The sequence below is a fragment of the Psammomys obesus genome, unplaced genomic scaffold (genome assembly GCF_907164565.1).
Source record: "Psammomys obesus unplaced genomic scaffold, mPsaObe1.curated_primary_1811, whole genome shotgun sequence".
NCBI classification, from domain to species: domain Eukaryota; kingdom Metazoa; phylum Chordata; class Mammalia; order Rodentia; family Muridae; genus Psammomys; species Psammomys obesus.
Window position 1 is genome coordinate 1,360,095 of NW_026593982.1, and position 21,670 is coordinate 1,381,764.

Consider the following 21,670-nt stretch of genomic DNA (forward strand, 5'->3'; position numbering starts at 1 on the left):
CACACACACACACACACACACACACACACACACACACACACACACACGCAAACAATACCAAAAAGGGCTGGCCAGTGGTGACACACACATTTGATTCCAGAGAGGCAGAGGCATGCAGATCTCTGAGTTCAAGGCCAGCCTGGTCTAGAGATCAAGTTCCAGGACAGCCAGGGCTACACAGAGAAAACCTGTCTTGAAAAACCAAAAAGAAAAAACACAAGCATTTTCTTAAAACATTAAAAATTTATCACAAACTATTTTACATCTAAAAGAAATGCTTACATAAAACTTCCCAATAAACGGTCATAGTTGTATTCCGATAACTAAAAGCAATCTAAATGTTCACTAACAGATCTGATGTGCTTAAAAAAAAACAAAAGCAAAAACCACTACTCAGAAGGAGAAATCATTGATAGCATAGTAAACCTTGAAAACATCACACGAAAGCAAGCAACTCAATGCAGAAGCTGCATCGTCAGTGACTATGTAAACTGTTGCAGAATGGGCAGGTAAGGGTCCCTGAAGCTGGGACTAAGGAAAAATCGTAAACAAAACCAAGGAGCTTTCTAGAGTGATAGAAATAGTCTAAAAGTGGGTATGCTGATGACTGCACAACTCATTTGCAGTAGAAACAACACTAGCTGCCTCTGGTGAGTTGATGCCTGGGAACGAGAGTAGGTAGGACACTCATCAAATGCTACATTATTCCAAGCTACATTATTCCTAATGTTTCATTGGGCTGTATTACCACTTCAAGAGAGAATCAACAAAACAAAGGCTTGAAGCGGTGAGTGTGGCAATAAAGATGTAATGAGTTTAGGTTGAAGGAATGTTTTAGCCCTATAAAAGTGATAAACTGATTTCATCAACATGCTTAGTTCAAAGGTCCAAGTTTTAAAGTAGGATAGCCACAAATGTATCCCCAAGAAAGCTGCTGTACTTGGAAATGGAAGTGAAAAGTTCTTCCACACAGATCTGTGAGAAATGGTTACAGTGGACACCTAAAGGAAAACCCTTGTGATCAGGGAGCTATGCAGGAGAAAGCTAGACCTATTTCCCATGCCACAATTCCCAAAGCAAGTGGATTTGCAATCTTAATAGTAAAAACCATTGATAATTAAGAGTGTAAGACATGTATTGGTCTGCCCTTTAAGGAGATGGTGCAGAGGAGCTGTTGATGCAAAGGCTGGTATGACCTGCTTCATTCCAGGTATGACAGCAATGGATAGGACCAAATGCCTCCTGCATTTCCAAGATCCAGTTCCAAAGACCAGCTGTAAATGCAAAAAGTCAGGGAAACCCCACATTTACATTTATTCTTCCCAACAAAATGTATTTATTTGACCCTCTATGGTGGTTAAAATTCAAATGAAACAAAACAAATAGGAACTTGGAATGCTGAGAAACATTTACACTGCTTATGGGAATGTGAACTGGTAAAGGCACTTGAAAGTCTGGCAGTTCATCAGATCAACAATTCCACCCCTAGGTATAATCTCAAGAGAAAGGGAAACAGGCCAACACATTAAAAACATGTACATGCTCATACAGCTTTGTTGAAAATAGGCAAAAAGTAGAAAACCAATATCTATAAGCTGAATGTTAAATAAAACGTGGCATTCAATACAGTGCAGTGTTTGGTCATAAAAATAATGAACATGAACTTAAGAGTGGAAGGAAATTTCCTAAGATAACCTCATGATGGCTCTTCTAAGTTTATTAACAAAAATAATGTTTATTCTGGACTGTATTTCTAGCGCATATCACGTAAAAATAAAATATCAGTCTTTTAAAAGTAATTGTCCTTCGAGGCCAGACTTTAGTATTGAAAGGTTTGTTTTTAAAAGAAACCCTAGAACTATGAAAAGAAAAAAAGAAAAAAGAATGTGTGCTATGGCACTGGGTGGCATGCGCTTCACTCCCTAGAGCAAAGCCCAAGGCGCGTGGCCAGTCAAGCAACGCTGCAGGAACGCTGACTTCTACCCAGGTTCCAAAACACCATGCAAAGACCTGCACTTGTCCAGCTGGTTTTGGGATCCACCATGGGATACATTTTAAAAATTTCACTGACAGATGCTGCTGGCCTGCAACAGACCACATCCCTTTGCCTACAGACGACTATAGGCACCTGATCAACCTCCAGGTATGTGTGGATTGGCTGTTTTCCAAAATGGAGTTCCACATGGAGATTTAAGTATTTCCAAGTTAAATGATACCAGCTACCATGGTGTAAACTTTCTGTTGTGAGCCATCTTAGAAGAAGACATATTTTAGCTGGCTGCTTCTTCCTAATGTTTATCATGAGAGCAAACTCACCTGCTGATGCCTGGCTTTACACAGCGAAAAAAATGCCGCCATTTCAGGAGTGTTTCTAGACTTTTGTAGTTCCTTTTATGTTTAAAAAGTACTAGATAAGAACCATTCCCACATTTATTGATTAGACATCAGAAAGATCCTGAAAGGCAGCCTTTAAATTAACTATGTATTTACGGAGACACCATCTCATGCAGCCCAGGCTGGCCTTTAACTTGCTGTGCACTGAGTTTCTCGTCTGCCTATCCAAGCCTCCCAAGTGCTGGGATTACAGGCATTTGTCACTAAGCCCCTTAGCTTCTTTAAGCCTTTTAAAAGTTCTAAAATTACTTCTAATGTTTTTTTTTTTTAATTACTCATACCAGTCAATAAACAGACAACCTAACTGGCTGGTGTGATGGAGTATACCTGTATTCCAGCACTTGGGATGTAGAAGCAAAAGAATCAGGAGTTCAAAGTCATCTTTGGGTACACAGCAAGTTAAAGGGCAGCCTGGGCTACATGAGGCTCTATACAAAATGAGAGAATTACTCTTAATATAAAAATTAAGCTTTGGGAGAGCACATTTGTTATGATGCAGGAAGTTTAGTATCAATAGCCTTCAGTCAGCTAGGCACCTGAAAGGTTTCTCCTTCTGAGGAATGGATTGATGGTAATGCCAGAAATACACTATAGTAAGTCAGTCAAAACAAGAGGGACTTCATGTCACTAGATAACAGCTTTTCTTGTTAAAAGGTTTTTAGAAATGTCCAGATCAACTGATAATTACAGTCTAATAAAATTTACTGGTCCATTAAGGGTGACATAATTATGTGCCTAGAGACAAAAGTTACAAAGGTTTAGGGTCTAATTTCAACAGATGAAGAAATTATGAAAAATACCAGGTGTGGTAGAGCACACCTTTAATCCTAGCACTTAGCAGCCAGATCTCTGTAAATTTGAGGCCAGGCAGGTCTACATGGTGAGTTTTAGACAGCTAGGGCTATTCAGAAAGACACTATTATTTCAAAACCAATGAGAGTGTGTGAGCATGTGAGCGTATGTGTGTGTGTAAAACTTCACCATTGTATCTGAGTAAGTTCTTGGGTTTTTGTTTTCTCTGGTATCCATGAGTGAAGACTGACGACAGGAGAACAGCTGAGGGTGACATCAACATTCAAGCTGTAGCTACCATGATGGTTAACATGCTATGGAGGTCATCAGGGTTGAGGGCAGGAAAGCTTCCCAGAAGCACGGCAACAGTGAACCGAGCACTGAACTCCTCCATCAACAAGTGGGGTATGTCTACCTGTGGTCATGACGGCCATGCAGAGTGGCAGAGCAGGAGAGCAGGAATTCCAAAGGTTTTCTATCACGCTGAAAACACTACAGTCTCAAAGTAGCCTTTTCAAATTTGTACTCCCTTAAATACTTTCCCCTCTGGGTCTAAATATTGCCAGGGATCATGCTCACTCAAGGTGACCGGACATTTTTACTGATACAGCAGCTGCACCTCATCCATTAGGTTTACTTGGAGACTCTGACGCAACCTTAGATTTAGGAAATAAAACTTCATACTTCAGTCAGAGTTAATGTCCTCTTCAGATCTTCCCATTGTGATCACGTCCCCTCATTTCCATTTTTTTTGTATTAAAATTTCAAAAGAACCATATGCTACTCAATTATTAAGTCTTAATGATTGACAGTCTAGCTTAACAAAAGGACACCAGATTTTCTTGGTAACTTTATATTACTTATTAAGAGATATCTATTGATAATTGACTATTTAGAAATATGCATAAAATAAACTGTATGCACATTAACAGTTTAAATGTACTGCTTCCCTATTCCTACATGTTTTTAAAGTAGGAAGTCTGTGTTTATAATCTTGAGGTTGGGAAGAGCTTCCTGGTCAAGAATGAATAAAAAAACAATGTGTATAACAGCACAATTACAGTCCAACTAATGTTTAAAAATCAAAAAAATTTTCAGAGAAAAATGAAAGAGGCTAATAAAAAGACAACATAAGAAGCATAAATGCCAAATCTGAAACTAAAATTTTTTAAATAAACAATATACATTTATTTTTTGCTCATGCAACTATCCAGACTGAAACTAAAAAATTTTAAAAACATACTTCAGTGTGTCAGCAGACATTAAAAAGCCAAGTCCTCAGAGTGGACCTGGAGATAACACAGCACACTCTCTCAGACCAGCTGAATGGGAACTCCACATCTGGAGGGTATATGTTTACAGACAGGAGGGAGTACGGTATAGATTATAGATAGCTATACAATTTTCATTAGCTAACTAGGTAGATGGTCAGTTACACTTTCCTCAATCATTATCCATTTCTAAATATATCTGCCTAAAACAATGCAAAATAATCTTTTAAAAGATTATCTTTGTCATCCATGTGATGCAAAGACATATATGCAGGCAAAGCCACTTATGTACATTAATATAAGAAACGCCTCTTTTGTCTGTGCTTGTGTCTCCATTATCAGTAGTCTAGATATTATTTCCTTCTGTGGCAAGAATAGCCAGAGAGGGAACTACTGTCCTTTTAAAAGACCTGCTTTTGATTAGTCAGTCCTGGGAATGGATTCCTATGGTGGATGTGCCTTCTTACCACAGACTTAGCCACAAACGCCAAGTTTTGACATACCATTACTACTTTGAAATCTAAGGCAATTTTTTCCTCTCATATTTAATTTAAAAATTACACTGGTTCAGCCCAGTTTTACTGTGTTGTAGTAACAAAATATGAGCTTACTTATAAAGCTACTTTGAAATTTGTTACCATTTGCCTAATGTACAATAACTGCTTATAAATATTCTGCAGGTGTCTGGAATTAACTATGGATGCTGTGTTTTGAGAATGGAGTTTTACAGAGATATCTCTCCCCCTCCCCCCAAGACAGGGTTTCTCTGTGTAGCACAGCTATCCTGGAACTCTCTTTGTAGACCAAACTGGCCTTGAGCTCAGAGATCCACCTATCTCTGCCTCTCAAGTGCTGGATTAAAGGTGTGCACGACCATGCCCAACCTACAGAGCTATCTTAAAACAAGCTTGTTAATACAAGATTGTACCACAATCTCCCATCCTTTCTTCATGCGTTTGTAAATCTCAAAGAGCATCTCACACCTCTGGTCACACTCCATATCAGAACTGTGTTTGGATGTACAAGTCAATGTGTTAAAGTTGAAAATAAAGCAAATCCCTTAAAAGCCTTTTTAGACTTGAAAAGTGTGCCACTGTGCCATACCCACAGTGTTGGGGATATGACAGACACTCAAAGACAAGTAGAATTTACTCAAGAAGACAACAAAACACACACACATACAACACACACACATCTTTACATAATATAGAAATCTGTATTTCTTATTTTCAAATGAAGACCAGATAATACCAGCCAGAAGGTAGAAATGGAAATTTTTATAAAATTCAGGGAGGAGTAAAGACTAAAAGAAGAAATTTTGTACTCTTGTATGAGATTAATAAGCATTTGTGTCTCCTGATCCAATAATCCCATTTTCAGTATACATGCAAAAAGACTCACAGAGAGACAGGATCTGCTTGTTTTGGATGCTGGACAGCTGGGCTGAGGGTCCAGCAGAGCTCATGTAAATGCACACACACTCCACAGATTATTATGCAGTGATTAGACACCTGGATTGGATATACCTATGATTAGATGTCAATGGATTCTGAGATTATGAACATAAATATCAAAACAGTGGCAAGTTTTTTATACAAACTGAAATGAACATGTATACACACACACACACACACACACACACACCCCTACAAACACACAAGTATTTGTAAAAACCCATGTGACTCAAAATATATTTCCAAAAGGGCAGTCACATGATAGAAATAAGAATGGATACCGGGAATTTTTTTTTAAAGGGAGGCCATGAGTACATTTAATTCAATCAAAAATCCTTAGCACTAAAGTTTTTTTTTTGTTTCATTTTGTTTTCCTACCAGGCACAGTCTACCTGCAATCCTAAAATTTGGGAAACTGTGGTTGGAAGATTATAAACTTGAGATCAGTTTTGTATTACACAATGAAACATGCATATTAAAAAACATGATGAAGATGATGAAAAAGAGAACATAGAAATGGCATGGAAACTACACTGCTCTTCTCTCATCCTTCTCTGTCACCACACTTCTAAGAGGATTCATATGACAAAACTGGAAGGTCAGATGATCCTTCATGCAGAAAACGAAAATTAATGAGACTTGGAAATCCACTTTCTCTGCTCACCTATCAATGCAAAAATAAGTTTCTTGTGGGAGTGGGGGACTGAAGAGATGGCTCAGTGGTTAAGGGCACCTTTTGTTCTTGCAGAGGATTGGGGGTTGATTTCCAGCACCTGCATGTTGACTCACAACCATCTACAACTCTAGTTCTAGGAGATCTGATGCCTCTGCTGACTTCCATGAGCACCAGGCACACCCATGTGGTGTACATACTTACGTGCAGACAAAAGTTATACACATAAAATAAAAACAAACACCAGCCCACAGACAAGTTTTATGTCATCTTATTAGAAAATACATCTTGCAAGGGCATCCAAATACTTGGTGGATGAAAGTCTTTAAAAAGTAGCTGAAGCTGACATAAACTAGATGAAAGCTAAAGTTATAAACCCACTAGAAGAAAACTAAAAGGTATTTTTGTATGTGACTGTGGGTTGACTCTTTCAGACAGGACATTGAAGTGCACACGTGACGCGCACAGTAAAAGGACTTTGCTAGCGTTAAGGTGCTACACAGAAAGGGAAGTCAGCAGTCTGGAGAGCAATGCAGAGAAGGGTAAGAATAAGCTCAGAGTGGTGGCACACGCCCTTAAATCTCAGCACTTGGTGGGCAGAGGAAGGAAGAGCTCTTGAGTTCCAGGCCAGCTAAACTGGTCTACTCAGTGAGTTCCAGAGCAGACAGGGCTCCACAGAAAGTGTCTGTTTCAACAACAACAACAACAACAACAGCAAAAAAGTTTTCAAATCACAAACCTATTACAAGATTTGCAATTAGGCTTTGTAGAAAACCCACACAACTCAACTAAAGAAACACTCCTAAAGCCAACTGACATAGTAAATTAAAGAGCCAGCATAACTATATTTCCAATTTAAAACGTCCTACTTTTCTGTATGATTATAAAAAAGAACAACCCAAATATAGTCAGGTGTGGTGGCATAGGTCTATAATCCCAGGAAACAGGCAGTTTTCTTTGAATACAAAGCTACATAAAATAAATCTTTAAAAAATAGTATCTACTAGGAAACAAGAAAAAAAAGACTCAAGAAATAAAAATCTTATGATTAATAAATTACAAAAAAAAAACAACCCCACCACATTCCTCCAAAAAAAAAAAAAAAAAAAAAAAACATGACCTATAGTAATCATTGGTAAATTCTCTCAAACACATAAAGAATTAACATTAACCACAGCATTAATCCTAATACTGATCATTAAAACACAGCAGAATAACAAACTCATTCCACAAACCTGGTATTATCTTGATAACAACAGAAGCAAATACATCACAAGAAAACTGCACGCCATATGAATATAGATCCAAAAGTCTTCCTCAAAAGTCTAGCAAACTGAATCCTACAGCACTTGAAAAGGATTGCATAACATGGCAAAATAGAAATTACACCAGGAATTCAAGTTTGGCTTAACATGTGATTATCAGTTAATATATACCATATTATTAGACAAGGAGAAGGAGGTGATCATATCAATAGATGTCAAATTTAACTAAAACCAAAATCTTTTTATAATAAAAATAAAATCTAAACCAGTAAAACTTCCACAATATAATAAAAGTCCCAAGAGAAAACTCCACAGTAACACATTCTCAACTGTGAAAGACTGAAAGTCTTCCTCCTGAGAACCTGAACAAGGGTACCTGCTTTTACCATTTAACACTCTACTGGAAGTACTCAGTAAGTCAGGTAGAAAAGTTAAAACCATCCAAACTGAAAAGAAGAACGACTGTCTCTATTCTCAAATGACAGGAAAGTCTATATCCTCTACAAGAAAATTAAGTGTTAACAAATTATTTCAGCAATGCTGAGAGGTACAAGATCAACATGTAAATATTAGCTATGTATCTATACATCAACAAATAATCCAAAAATGAAATTAAAACAATTATACTTACAATAACATTGAAAGAATGAAATATTTACAACTGTATACTCTTAAAGGACTCAGTGGTCAAAACAATCTTGAAAATAGGGCAATTCTTTCTATTAAAAATTATGATGAAGATATACTGTATCCAAACTGAGGTCCTAGCATAAGGGAAACAAACCAATGGAATAGAATAGAGTATCCAAATGTGGACAGACAGGCACACAGACACACAGAAAACTTTCCATTTATACATACACACACAAACCTCACATGATTTCTAATGATAGTGCTAAAGAACAAATGAGGAAAACAGTCTACCAATGATCTTGCTAGAACTAGACCCGAACATGCCAAAGAATAAAAGCAGACCTTTTCTGTATACTATATACAAAATTAACTCAAAATACTGAATTTCTAAATATAAAAAGCCAGGCTAAAGACAAAAATCTTACAACAAAATTGGCAATAATTTCCTGAATATGACCCTAAAACACAGGTAACAGAGAGCACATGCTGGACTATTAAAACTGCTATCTGTCAAAAGAGGCAGCTACAGAATGATTATATATATATACATACATACATATATATATATATATACATACACACACACACTCAGTAAGGTCTAACAACTCCAGTACAAAAGGCCAAGCAGCTAAGTTCCTAAAGGTCAAAGGACTTAAAAAAAAAAAAAAAAAAAAGGCATTTCTCCAAAGATAAACAAATGCTAAAATGCATATACAACAATGTTCAACATGGCTAATCACTACAGGAATGTAAATCAAAACCACAGTGAGAAACCACCTTACACTCAATAGCACAGCTAGTAGATAACATTAATAAAATAAAAAAAAAGGTCTGGCAAGGGTGTGTTGAAATGGAAACCCTTGTACAGTTATGGTGAGACTGTGAAGTCATATAGCAACAGAGGAGGAGGCCTGCAGGAGCATAAAGGACAGCCATTGTGGTCTTACCAGGTGGGCAGTTCCTTAAGACAGAAGAATTGCCACCATATGATTTGGTATTTCCACTCTTCAGTGTACCTCAAAGAACTGCACTGGGATTCCAAGATCAGCCCTGCTCACAGCGGCTGAAGAGTTGAAAGTATACAAGTGTCTACCACTGGATGTATAAGTAGATAAAAAATAGTATATTGTATACACATACAACAGAATATTATCAAACATGAAAAACTGAACTACTGTTTGTGCTTTGACTTAGATAAACCTTGAAAAAAAAAATGAAAAAAGGCTGGAACTGCAGCTTAGTTGTAAAGCACTTGCCTTGAAAGGATGATGTCCCATATTCAGTCCTTAGGGGCAGGAGAACCTGACAAGAATCACATACTATATGGTTGTCTTTATATGGAATGACCAGAACAGGCAAGCCCCCAGATTACTGGCTGCCAAGGGCTAGTGGGGAGGGCAGGATATGGATTATCATGATAAGCGCCAAATGTCATTTAATTATTTAAGTGGAAAAAAAGAAAATCATCTGGACTCAAGACAGGATCTTATTAAGTATCTCAGGACAGCCTCAAACTCACAGAAATCTTCCTGTCTCAGCTTCCTGAGTACTTCAAATGCAGGTATGTACCACAATGCCCAGCTCAAAAGTGTAAACTTTGTGTTACGTGGTTACATATAAACCTTCTACTTGGATCTTTCCCCCTCCTCCTTCCAGTGTTGTCTCCAGTTTTTTCTTACTTAAAACAAACCCATCAATTAACGTATGTGATCACTATCACTTTATATCTATCACAAGCTTGATCATGAGAAATACCGCTTATGGTAAACTGAGCATCTCCTATCTCCTTCCCTCTGGACCAACCATCGCCATGCAGTCCTCTACTGACAAAATATTTTGAGCACAAATTGCCAAAATAGGTATTTATTTATAAATTATTTCACTAACCATATAAAATATACAAAAATAGAAAATTTGAAAGCTTGTGTAAAATAAATTCTACTTTCCCTACCCCAGTGGATAGAGCATCTTTCCCCTGAAGAGCCCTTCTCTCCATTTTACTTTTTTTTTTTTGAGACAGGTTTACACTGGTAGCTGAGGCTGGCCTCAAATTCATGATCCCCCCTGCTTCAGCATCCTGAGTGCTGAGATAGTAGGTATGCCCCCCCCCCCCAAGTTCATGGCTCTAATTTCACTCTTGGGTAGAGCACCTGCCTTTACCAACTCTGTTATGGAAGAAATGTGGCCCTAAGAGCCTCTGCCTGCTGTGGCACGTACCATGAGGGATCTGGAGGGCAGTTACTCTGTAATGTCTTCTTATGAAGACCAATGAAGAAACTTCACTTAGTATTTGTAATGGAAATAACTAGTAATTTTGAAATTCTGACTTGCTTTTATAATGTTTTTTATAATGTTACGTGATTATAGCTTGTCTTCTAGAACATGTAACACCAAACTTGTAGCTTATTTCTTGCAAACACATCTACCCAGTGTATTTATCCCCCTCTGGCTTCAACTTGTCCTTCCATCTCTTAGTTCTTCATTTAGTTATTTATTTTAAGTCATGTTTGGCTTACCCCATTTTCAATTTTTATATCATCTTAGTGCTTCATTTACTTAACAAAAAAAGTCATGCTGTATTATTTGTGTGTGAGTGCATGTGTTTAAAGGTAAGCTGTCCTTCTCTCAGGACAGAAGAATAAAAAACAGACAACCCCCCTGGGCCACACAGAGGCCATGCTAAGCTTGCAGCTGCCATGTCAGGGGCTTCCTTTTACGTCACAGATCTGAAAAACATCTAGTGCAAAGCTCTGTATCTAAAGGGTGACTGGTGTGTTGGTGGAAAGAATGACAACAAACAATAGCGCTGTGCTACACTTTCTCACTCTTTTCCGGCTGGGAAGAAACGTTATAGTGAGGAAAGGGCGAATGACTTTTTTTTCCACCTGTGGTGAAGAGATTAACCAAAAAGTCCACAAAAAAGGCAGTCACAGTGCCAGATGGAATTTGTAGCGCTGTACCTGGATGTGCTTCCTTCTGGGGTTCTCAGAAGTCATTTGGGGACAGCCTGTGTTCACTGCCATCCTGCTGTTCTTGCACTGCGCCTGAAGGTTTCTCCTTTGTTGATCAGTGACACTGTTGTATAATTTAATACGTCTGGGTGACAAATACAGTCTTTCATGGCCAAAAGCTTGTATCAACCGGGCTGTATCAATGGTGGATATGGAGCTGCTCCTTTCGTTTAAAGTCACATCCCTATCAGTTTGGGTTAATACATCCGAGTCCACGGGAGAAGTAGTGCTGGAAAAAATGTTGGGACTATCTGTGAGGAACTCACTGTCCTCTGAGGGTCTAGAATCCGAGGAGGTATTGCTTACATAATTAAAATCTGGCTGTTTTCTCAGGATGTACTTATCTAATTTAATCCGCTCAATCTTAATCTGACTGGATTTCCCAGTAGGATAAGGAGAAAGCACTCTGCTTTTCCTAGGTTCACCTGCATTCTGACCCCACTCTTCACTTTTACACCACTTCCTCTGCTGCTTGCTTTTCTGTTGCCTCTTCCCAGTCCACCCCCTCACTCCTTGGTCCCTTCTGCTTTCATCTTGTGTACTTTCTGAGGTGTGGAGTGAATGTGTGATGGGATTCTGAAGCATTTTAGCCAAACGATCGAGTCGTTCCACTAAAGAGAGTTCTTTCTTCTCACAAACGCCGGGCGGTTTCTGCTGCTTCTGTCGCTCCTGGTACTTGTTCCAGAGTTCATTCAAATTTGTAGTGCACTGTGTTGTTAGCTCTGGGATGACCTTCTGATCTTTTTTTTGGTCATCTGTCTGTCTTTTGCCTTTTGGATCTTTGGCCTGAGGCTTGACAGTATGCATCTTTTCATTGTCTCCCAAGTTCAAATTGATGCTGAGGCTCTTAATTCTGGTGTAATCCATCTTGGTCTTGTCCACACATGGGTCAGAAGGAGGAAGGCAGCTGTGTTCTGAATGATGGTGAAAGAAATCCTTCCAGGAATGCTGCATGAAAACACTCCTTCCTGAAGACTCATGGCAGAGATCTTGCTCGTAGGGCAGATGCACTGGATGATGGAAGTAAAACTTGGCTGATCTGAAGACAGAGTGAGTGGTATTCTCAAATGCTGAATGACACTCAGAGTCTAAAAAGAATAAAAAGAAAAAAGATTTTGAAAGAATTTAGAAATATTTCAATTCCCTTTATAAATACTGTTGTTTTTCCTTTAGACATAGAACATGTGCTTAACAATCAGACTGGCAGGAGTCAAAAAGCTAAGAATTCTGGGTAAACTCCACCATCGTGCAACAGAGCTGGGGCTGGACCTCAGCTGAAAGAGTGCTTGCTCAGCATGCAAAATCCTGCGTTCAATTCCCAGCATGGTATAAACTGCACTTATAACCCCAGCACTCAGAATGTTGAGACAATAGGATCAAGAGTTCCAGGTCATCCTCTGTTACACAACCAGTTCAAGGCTAGCCTGGCCTAACTGTGTGGTTCCGTATCAAAGACTAAAAAAAAGTGGTCCAAGCATTGGGGAATACAGAAGGCACTGTACCTCTGTGTGTTTAAGGCCAGCCTGGTCTACACAGTGAGTTCTAGGGCAGCCAAGACAACTTTGTCTCAAAATAAAATAAAATAAAAATCTGAAGTGAACTGTCATCATGTGATAAAGCTATGTGACCTCAAAAACAGCCCTTTAGTTCTTTATACTATAATGAGTTGCCTTATGTATATAGCACCTGTTCTACTTTTTACATGTGTTCTCTATTGTAAAAACTTTTCATCCTAATAGTAAGACTTAAATGGGTATTTCCAGCTTAAAAAAAAAAAAAAAAAAACAAAGGAAAAACTGGCATTTCACCATCAGCGTTAAGTGAGTAAAAAAAAAAAAAAAAAATTGTTTTTAAGCCTCACTTTTGAGCAATCATCATTCCATATCAAAATAGGTGTTGTTGAATGCAATATTATACCACAGTTAACTAGTCTGAACGTGCTTCTCTGAACTGCTATTAAAAGTTCATCCCTGATTATTGGACCATTCAAAATCATGGCAGCGACATTCACAAAATCCTTGTACTGGCTCATTCCTCTGTCAAGCTGTTAAAGTAGAAAATATCCATTTCCCTGTTCTCTGGCTCTTTCCCAAATCAATATTCTCTTCCAATTGCTCTTGAGTTTAGCCACACCACTGGTTATTACCAGTGATGTGCCCATGGCCCATGGTCTACTCAGCTACTTTCCCTTTCAAGACGATCATCATACGTCTCCATTCACTGTCCAGATCTACTCTCAGACTTAAGTTTCAAGCCATGATTTCTCTCAATTCCAGATTCATATCTAGGTATCACATATATATCACTTACAGTCGCCTTAACTTTTAAATGTCCTTAACTGAATTCTATTCTAGCCTTCACCAAGAAATACATAAAAACAATATACTAATAAAACAGATTAGACAAGGTTTCAAGATAAAAATGTGTTTACAATTTGAATTTTATGTACGGTAAGTAAACTGAAAATAAAATAACCAATTCTAGCACAAACATAAACGTGTAACAAGAAATATTCAACAAATATAGCTATGTGGATGTATTCTAGTGTTTTGAGAATGTCCCCTGGAGGCTCAGTCATTTGCATATTTGGTCCTCAGATGGAGGCACTGTTTGGGAGGCTTAGAAGGTGTGGCCTTATTAGGCAAAGCATATCCCTTGGGGGCAGGCTTTGAAGCTTCAAAGCCTTATATCATTCCCACTTTGCTCTCTAGCTTCATGCTTGCAGTTTTAAGATATGAGCTCTTAGTTTGCTGCTCCAGTTGCCATACCTGCCTGGTACACCACACTTCATCACCATGATGATGATGGACTCCTATCCCTCTGGAACGAGAAGCCCAAATTAACCCTTCTTTATGTAAGTTGACTTGGTCTTGTTGTTTTACTACAGCAATAGAAAAGAAACTGATATCAAAGTGGTTCTAATTACCAGTCTGACTATAGTTTATATAAATTTTATGTAATGTGTATGCATATATAGCTGGGAGCCGCTGTTCTAGCAGCTGCTTTGATATTTAAATCTCAGCGGAAAGACTGGTTTTACCAGGCCTTCACTGGAGTTAGTAAAGAATTTCCAAGTCCATCTCCTTTTGTTTGTGACAGCAGGTGGGATAGCTTGTCAAAATCACAGCTCAGGTTTCACCTCCTTGTGAATTTAACTCATTGTGCTGAGCTGCTTTGACTCTGGCTTAAAAGCAGTCTGAAATAAAGCAAAGTGGTAGTCTAGTTTCCATTAGAGCATCTCGGAAAGGTCCCGTGTATTGTGTGTTAGTTTATTAATTTTAATCCTCACTCCCGACTCAACAACCATTTGACTCTGCTGTTGGGCTCCGGCAATATGCATACATATATTCAAACATATACAACCACTGAAAGAAAGAAAATTAGGTTCTCTATAAAAATATGGTGATTTATAAATGAATATAAAATTATTAAATTCTGTGGTCCTCCTGCCTGGGGGCTGTCTCCCAGCAGCCCACAAAATCAGGAGGGGCAGGGGACGATAAGCGAGCCTGGAATGGCTGGTGAGCACACACTGGGATCACACAGCTTGGGAACCAGCTGATGGCTAATTCAACTTTAATTCCAGAAAACAAAGGTTATATACCCCTTGGGGAGTGGGGAGTTCCAAGAATAGGTATACATAATTGGTTGGAACTAGGCACTTTAAGGATGCTTGATTTGCATTACACAGCATACTCCTATCACATGAATGGAAACGCAGTGCCTAACTATCATATAGGCTCAAGGAAGGGAGAACTAGCAGGGAGCTGTGTCAGAGGCCATATATCAAAAGTGGTTAGGGGAGTCTGTGTCTAAAGACACTCTCCAGATGAAGTCAGGCAGAGAGGAAGGCACCCTGCTGGGAAAGAGGGTCCTGCCTTTAGATCAGAATGGCTATCTAGACAAGAACTACAACCTCAACCAGCAGGGTGCCTTCAACACTTTATATCCAAATTCTAAAAACTATAATTCTAATCATAATAGCATAAAAATAAAACACTTACAAAAAATATAATAAAAGAACCACAAAACACATATTCTGAAAACTCCAAAGCATTGCTATGAAATTAAATATTTAAATAAGTGTGAAACACCTCATTCATACAGTAAAAGAAAATATCAAACAGTGACATTCTTTAAATTGCTCTATGGAGCCAATACAATCCCCATCAGAATCCCAGTTTGTTCTTTTGTAGAAACTGACAGAATGATTATAAAATTCATGTGCAATTTTAAGGAATCCAGAGGGGACAACGTGATCCTGAAAAGTAAAACAAAGGTGAAGGTCTAACACATCTCTAGGTCAAACCTTACCTTACCTTATTATCAACAGTAATCAAGACAGACAGGTACTATCAAAGCATAGACTAACAGATACTATTGACAGTCCTGAAATAAAATTATACATCTATAGTCAGTTGATTTTTGGTAAAAGATTCAGGATCATCTGATGAGAAAATAATGTTTAAATAGCTAGTGCTATATATGATAAATGAATATCCACATTTTATCAAAGTTGAAAACTTTTGTAGAACATTTACAAGAATAATATTACAAGAATAACATTATTACAAGAATAATAAAAGAACATTATTACAAAAATAAGCCAGAAGCCTGTAATTCCAGGTACTTAGGAAACTGAGACATAAAATAACAAGGTCAAGATCAGTTTGGGCAATACTATTCTCTGGTTATCTTCTTCCCACCCCTAGCACTTGGCAACTATTTTTTTGTTTGTTTGTTTGGTTTTTCAAGACAGGGTTTCTCTGTATAGCCCTGGCTGGCCTGCACTCACTTTGTAAACCAGGCTGGCCTCGAACTCACAGGGATCCACCTGCCTCTGCAAGTGCTGGGATTAAAGGCGTGCACCACCATGTGGCTGGCAACCACCTTTCTACTCTCTTTTCCTATGATTTTTGTCTACTTGAGATATTTTATATCAGTAGAATTAAAAAAAATAACTGTGCCTTGGTGGTTGGGCTATTCTGCTTAGTGTATGACCTTATAAGGTTCTTTCATGTTGTAGCACATGACAATTTCCTCATTAAGGCTGCATAATTACCGTCTTTAAATATATAACACGTTTTCTTTTTTATTATTTTGTTTGAGACAAGGTCTAATTATATACTCCATAATGACTTTGAATTCACTATGTAGACCACAGTGGTTTCTAATTTGTAATCCTGCTTCTGCTTCCAGATTATAGGCCTATACCACTCTATGAAAGATCTTTACTGACCAATAATGTGCTTTTTTCTTATCCAATTATCTGATGGACAGCTGGATCACTCCTGCCTCTTGGTTATAATGAATAACTATGATAAACACCTTTGGGAAGTTTGAGATCTTGCTTTGAATTCTTTTGAATATATGCCCCAAAGTGGAACTGCTGCATTTATAGGATAATTCTTAATATTTTGCAGGAATAAGCATTGTTCTCCAGAACAACTATACCATTTTACATTCCTGCTAGTGGTGCATAAATTCCAGATTTTCCCTATTTTTCCCAAAAGCTGGAATTCTTTGGAAAGCTTTCCTTTGACAGTGGCCATTCTCATGGTGTGAGCTGTCCATTCCTTGCGGTTCTGAACTGAATGTCTTCAGTTACTGAGTGTCATTTCATATTCTCTTGGGTCATGTCTGTATTTTCTTTGGAGAACTATATGCTTAATCCCTTGTCCATTTTAAAGTCAGGATTGTTTTTTTGTTTTCAAGGCACACATGTTCCTTACACATTCTGGGTTTAACTCTCAACAGACAAATGCACTGTGATTATTTTACCAATTCTGTTGCTAATCTATTTCCATTCCTGCTTGCTTCAGTTTCACTTGTCCATATACACTTCTACTATCATGTCAAAGAACTGATTACCAAATAGTTTCCTGGAGCTTTTCTTTTATGTCTTCCACTAGTTTTAGGAGTTCAAGTCTTCTGTTTATCTAATACTTCCTGATGTAATTTTTATGTAATGATTTCACTTCATTCTTTTAATGTGGTTACCCAGTTTTTCTATACTGTAAGTTGAAAAGAGTATCTTTTCCCCACTGCATAGTAGTTACACCCTTGGTAAAAATGACTTCATACTTCTAAATGTTAGTAGCTAATGGAAACTTTTCAGGACAGTGTTAGTAGACTCACCCTGTTGCTCATTTCCCTTACATGGAAATGCTCACCTTCTAACAGGTAAAATTTGACAACTGAACAGTAATGGTTTATGTTCAGTATGCTCTTCTCTTTTGTCATAATATTGGGACCAAAGACAAACATAAATTGATTTAATTTGACTAAACTGTTATATATGTTATCCTTGTTTTTCCGTCTTCTAGAGTAGCTTTAGGTTTCCATGTTTCAGTACTAAGACAATACTACACTTTGCAGCAGCATCAGCCTTAGGGGTATAGTCACCCCTCAGGGTATGGTAGCACTGGTTCCTGAGCCTCTCCCAGACCCGAGTGCTTCACAAAACAGGGAGACACTTGCATGCGCCTTGGCATGTGCAGCAATCGGCATTTCTATCTTTGGTACCAGAAACCAGGTAAATGCCAAGCCAGTAGACATTATCCTGTGCTATCTGTGCAAAGTAATGAGAGGAGAAATGAAGACAACTTTTTTCTTAAACGTTTTCTGCACAGAGTTGGCTAAACTGAGTATGGAAAACTGAATGTATTCACATGTAGTACTGCTTCTCCATCTATTTCCCCAGAATTAACGCTTACTTTACAAATCCATACATATATCCACACAGACAAAGCAGTATTGAAATGATGCAACTGAAACAGAAAAGGGTCTTGTTTTTGTCAGAATGAAGCAGAAATGCAGACACTAGCACTCAGGCACACATGCTAATATCCACTGTATTACCTGAAATATCTATCTCTAAGGATCTATCCTCTAGGCAGCGTTCCTGAGAGATGGTCCTCTTAACATGGATCTCTTCCTTCTGTTTAGTGGATTTAGTGTCTGGCAGGTTTTTAGTTTTTCTGACTTGTACAGTGCTACTACTGCAACCTAAGAGAACAAAATGAATGCATTAATAAACACAAGACATCCACTCCAAAAACCTCTAATTAATCATCTAATGTATGAAAGACATCATTAAGTGGCGCTGGAAAACATAAACATCCGCACCACACTGTTTAGAAAACTGTAAAAAAAAAAAAAAAAAAAAAAAAAGCACATTTACACAAAAGCCATAAAGAACTAGAGAATCACCATCGGGGCTGGAGACAATGGCCCAGTGGTTACAACCATTTGTTACTCTTGCAGAGAACCTGAATTCAGTTTCCAGCCCACAACCACAAACAATTTCAGTTCAAGGGAATCTGACACCCTCTCCTGACTTCCATGAGCACCAGGTATTCAAGCAGCGTACAGACACATACCAAAATAAAATCAATTAAAAACACAGTGTCTATTAAAAAGCTGTAAAAAAAAAAAAAAAAATCACGACAGATGAAGACATATTAAGCACTTAAACAAAGAAAATAGTAATTCTAGCAAGCATTACCATAGAAAACTCCAGACAACTAACTTGGATGTTCTCATCTTCTCTCAAGATGAGAAACATTTTGAAATACAAATCAGAAGTCACTAACAGCAAAGGTGGCTGCACAACACAAGAGTGGAATCAGGAAAACCACCAAACATCTACAGATTACAGCATCTATAAGCAAAAGAGGGGAAAACTAGAGCCGGCTTATTTTGGAGCTGGTCCTAACATTCTGGAAGACTGCTAAAAAAGTGCTTAGATTTTATTCCCAAGGACAATGGAGACTTAAGTGTATCAGGAGATTAATAATCAAAATGGTTTCAGTAACATTCATTTAGCAACAATAAAAAAGTGGTAAAATCTTACAGTATTTCCCAAAATACAAATCTAAAATCTTAAGAAAAAAAAGTATGTAAAAAAGAGAAGTGTTTTCTGCTTTAAAATATGTCTCTAGTTCATAATTGTAGCAGAAATACCAGCGGTCCTCTAACACATTTTCTTTTTCCACTATAGTAGCTGAGCACATCACCAGAATAAAGGCTTGGCCTCCTTGGCAATGTACCTTGATGTGTCACTTGACTCAGGCTGGCATCTAAGATGCAATAGGAGTGTAACTTCTGAGAATCTCCCCTAAACAATAGGCCTTCTCTTTCCCTAGAGTGAAGGTCAGAAATGTCAACAATATAGAAACAGAAATGTTTCTCTGTCTTCTTTAAATCCTGTTATATTTTGGGGTGGTTTTTAACCAAAGCTAATCCTAAATTAAATATGCTACTACAGGCAATTTCAGCATAATCCTATTGAAGTGTAATAACCACATTAGTTCCAAAGTAAACAAGTTGAATTTCTAAAAAGTAAATAGTTTTAATATGACAATGGTAATCTATGTCAGACTACTTTAACTCAGTTAAAATGTACAGCATAGTTTAATAAATTCAACAACTGGGACCACCACTATTTATTTTTAAAATATTCTCTAAAATGTAAGTGTAAAACAATTAAAAGCAACTACAAAATTTGATAAACAAGACCTTACAGGCACAGTCTAAGCACGGTAAGAGTTTCATAATAGTGACTTGGTATCTGTATGCAAAGTAAGAAAGGAGGAATTATAATAAATAATAAAAAAGAAACAAAATAAAAAAGGAGAGACTGAGGGAAAGTTTATATTCAAAATGAGTCACATGACAATGATTAACATACACTTTGCATGCCGAAAAACCAAAACTTAGGGGGAAATTTAACTGTCCATCAAATGCAGGACTAATTTCTATAAATAATAAGGAAAAGACAAAACAAAACAAAAAAACCCATCTACTTTGCAGGACTTATATACATTTCATGCAGAGGGATGTTGAAATAAACTACTGAAAAGGGAAATGGCCCATTAAGCCTATTTCTGACAATAAAATTACTCTGTATATTATAGTCAAATGTTCTCCAGAAATATCTTGAAGAGTTTTAAAAATGTCAACTTTATTCATTCCAAAGTCAACCAAAACAGCCGCTCGCAACCCCTCATCGCAGGATGGGGAATGGAGTCACACAGAGAGTGGAGTGCACACTGCTGCCTGTGACCTTCAGGCCTTTTAGGAGAGCAGAGGAAACGGAAGCCAATACAATCCAGTCTAGCTACCTGCAGGGTCCTTCTGCAGGGAAGTTCTTTCTTCAGGTCTTGCCATTTTGATCACAACCCCTCTACTGATGAGCTCCTTCTGTTTTCTATCCGAGACAGTCTCATCCCCAGTTACAGACACTTGAACCGGGGCCTCTGGATAAGGACACCATTGATCCCAGAGAGAAGGAGAAGATAATAAGCAAAAGGCAAGGAGCCCTCCTATCCACCTCCCCAAATACAGACCCCAAGCTCTTTGTAAATGAGGGGGAAAAAACTCTTAGGCTCTGTTTTTGACAACTAATATGAATTAGAAAGTTTGCCACATCTATCTGTACAACATCAGTTTAAATAAAGTAACACTTTAAATAAATATTACTAGTCTGATACAACTACAAAAATATAATTCAAACTATGTTTTCAAAATAAAAATGTAGATAGATTTAAACAACTCCTTGAAGCTCTTTTGCCTTTTCAAAGTTTTAATCAATTGCAGAGCTAATACGTCATAATGTCAAGAAAAATACACCATCTATATCTTACACACAGCATTCTCTAAATCTCGTGTAGCTATAACTTAAACCTGTCTAATATTTTATGTTCTCTTTTTCCCTCCTTGGTCATATATCCTCTTTTATCTCTATTTCTCAACAATGAAATCAGAAAGTTAGCAGATTATGAAACACACACACACAAAAATCAGCCTTGGCTTTGTTTACCCACAATTTCTTTTCTTTCAAATCAATTTTTTTCTTATTGCTATTACTTTAGTCCTATTTTTTTTTCATCTAATTCTCTGGCATTTTTAATATTTTAGGCACACTAGGAGCCTAACAATGTACTGACAACTTGGCTTAAAATAAAACATTATAGACATGGTTCCCTGATGCTATTCTCCTTCTTAGTAGCAGCTTGTATACTGAACTTGAGTTTCTCTCAGTCTTTTCATAGCACTGCAGTAATATTAAACAACAGAAAGAATTTTAGTAATCTCCACTAATAATTTACAATCTTATCTTAAATGTCTCTTACATAAAAGATACAATGCTGTATCTTTAAGAGCATAGCTTCTC

At 37.6% G+C, this 21,670-nt stretch overlaps 1 protein-coding gene across 1 annotated transcript in view; it reads right to left on the reverse strand.

Annotated features, from left to right (window-relative positions):
• The window catches only part of Alms1 (ALMS1 centrosome and basal body associated protein), a 98,438-nt gene that overhangs the window by 10,849 nt on the left and 65,919 nt on the right, over positions 1-21,670 (reverse strand). The window contains exons 15-17 of the mRNA XM_055617635.1: positions 20,619-20,753; positions 18,355-18,501; positions 11,443-12,581 (exon numbers count right to left, since the gene is read on the reverse strand). Coding sequence (XP_055473610.1) covers positions 11,443-12,581; positions 18,355-18,501; positions 20,619-20,753 — 1,421 coding nt within the window. The remainder of the gene's footprint in view (positions 1-11,442; positions 12,582-18,354; positions 18,502-20,618; positions 20,754-21,670) is intronic.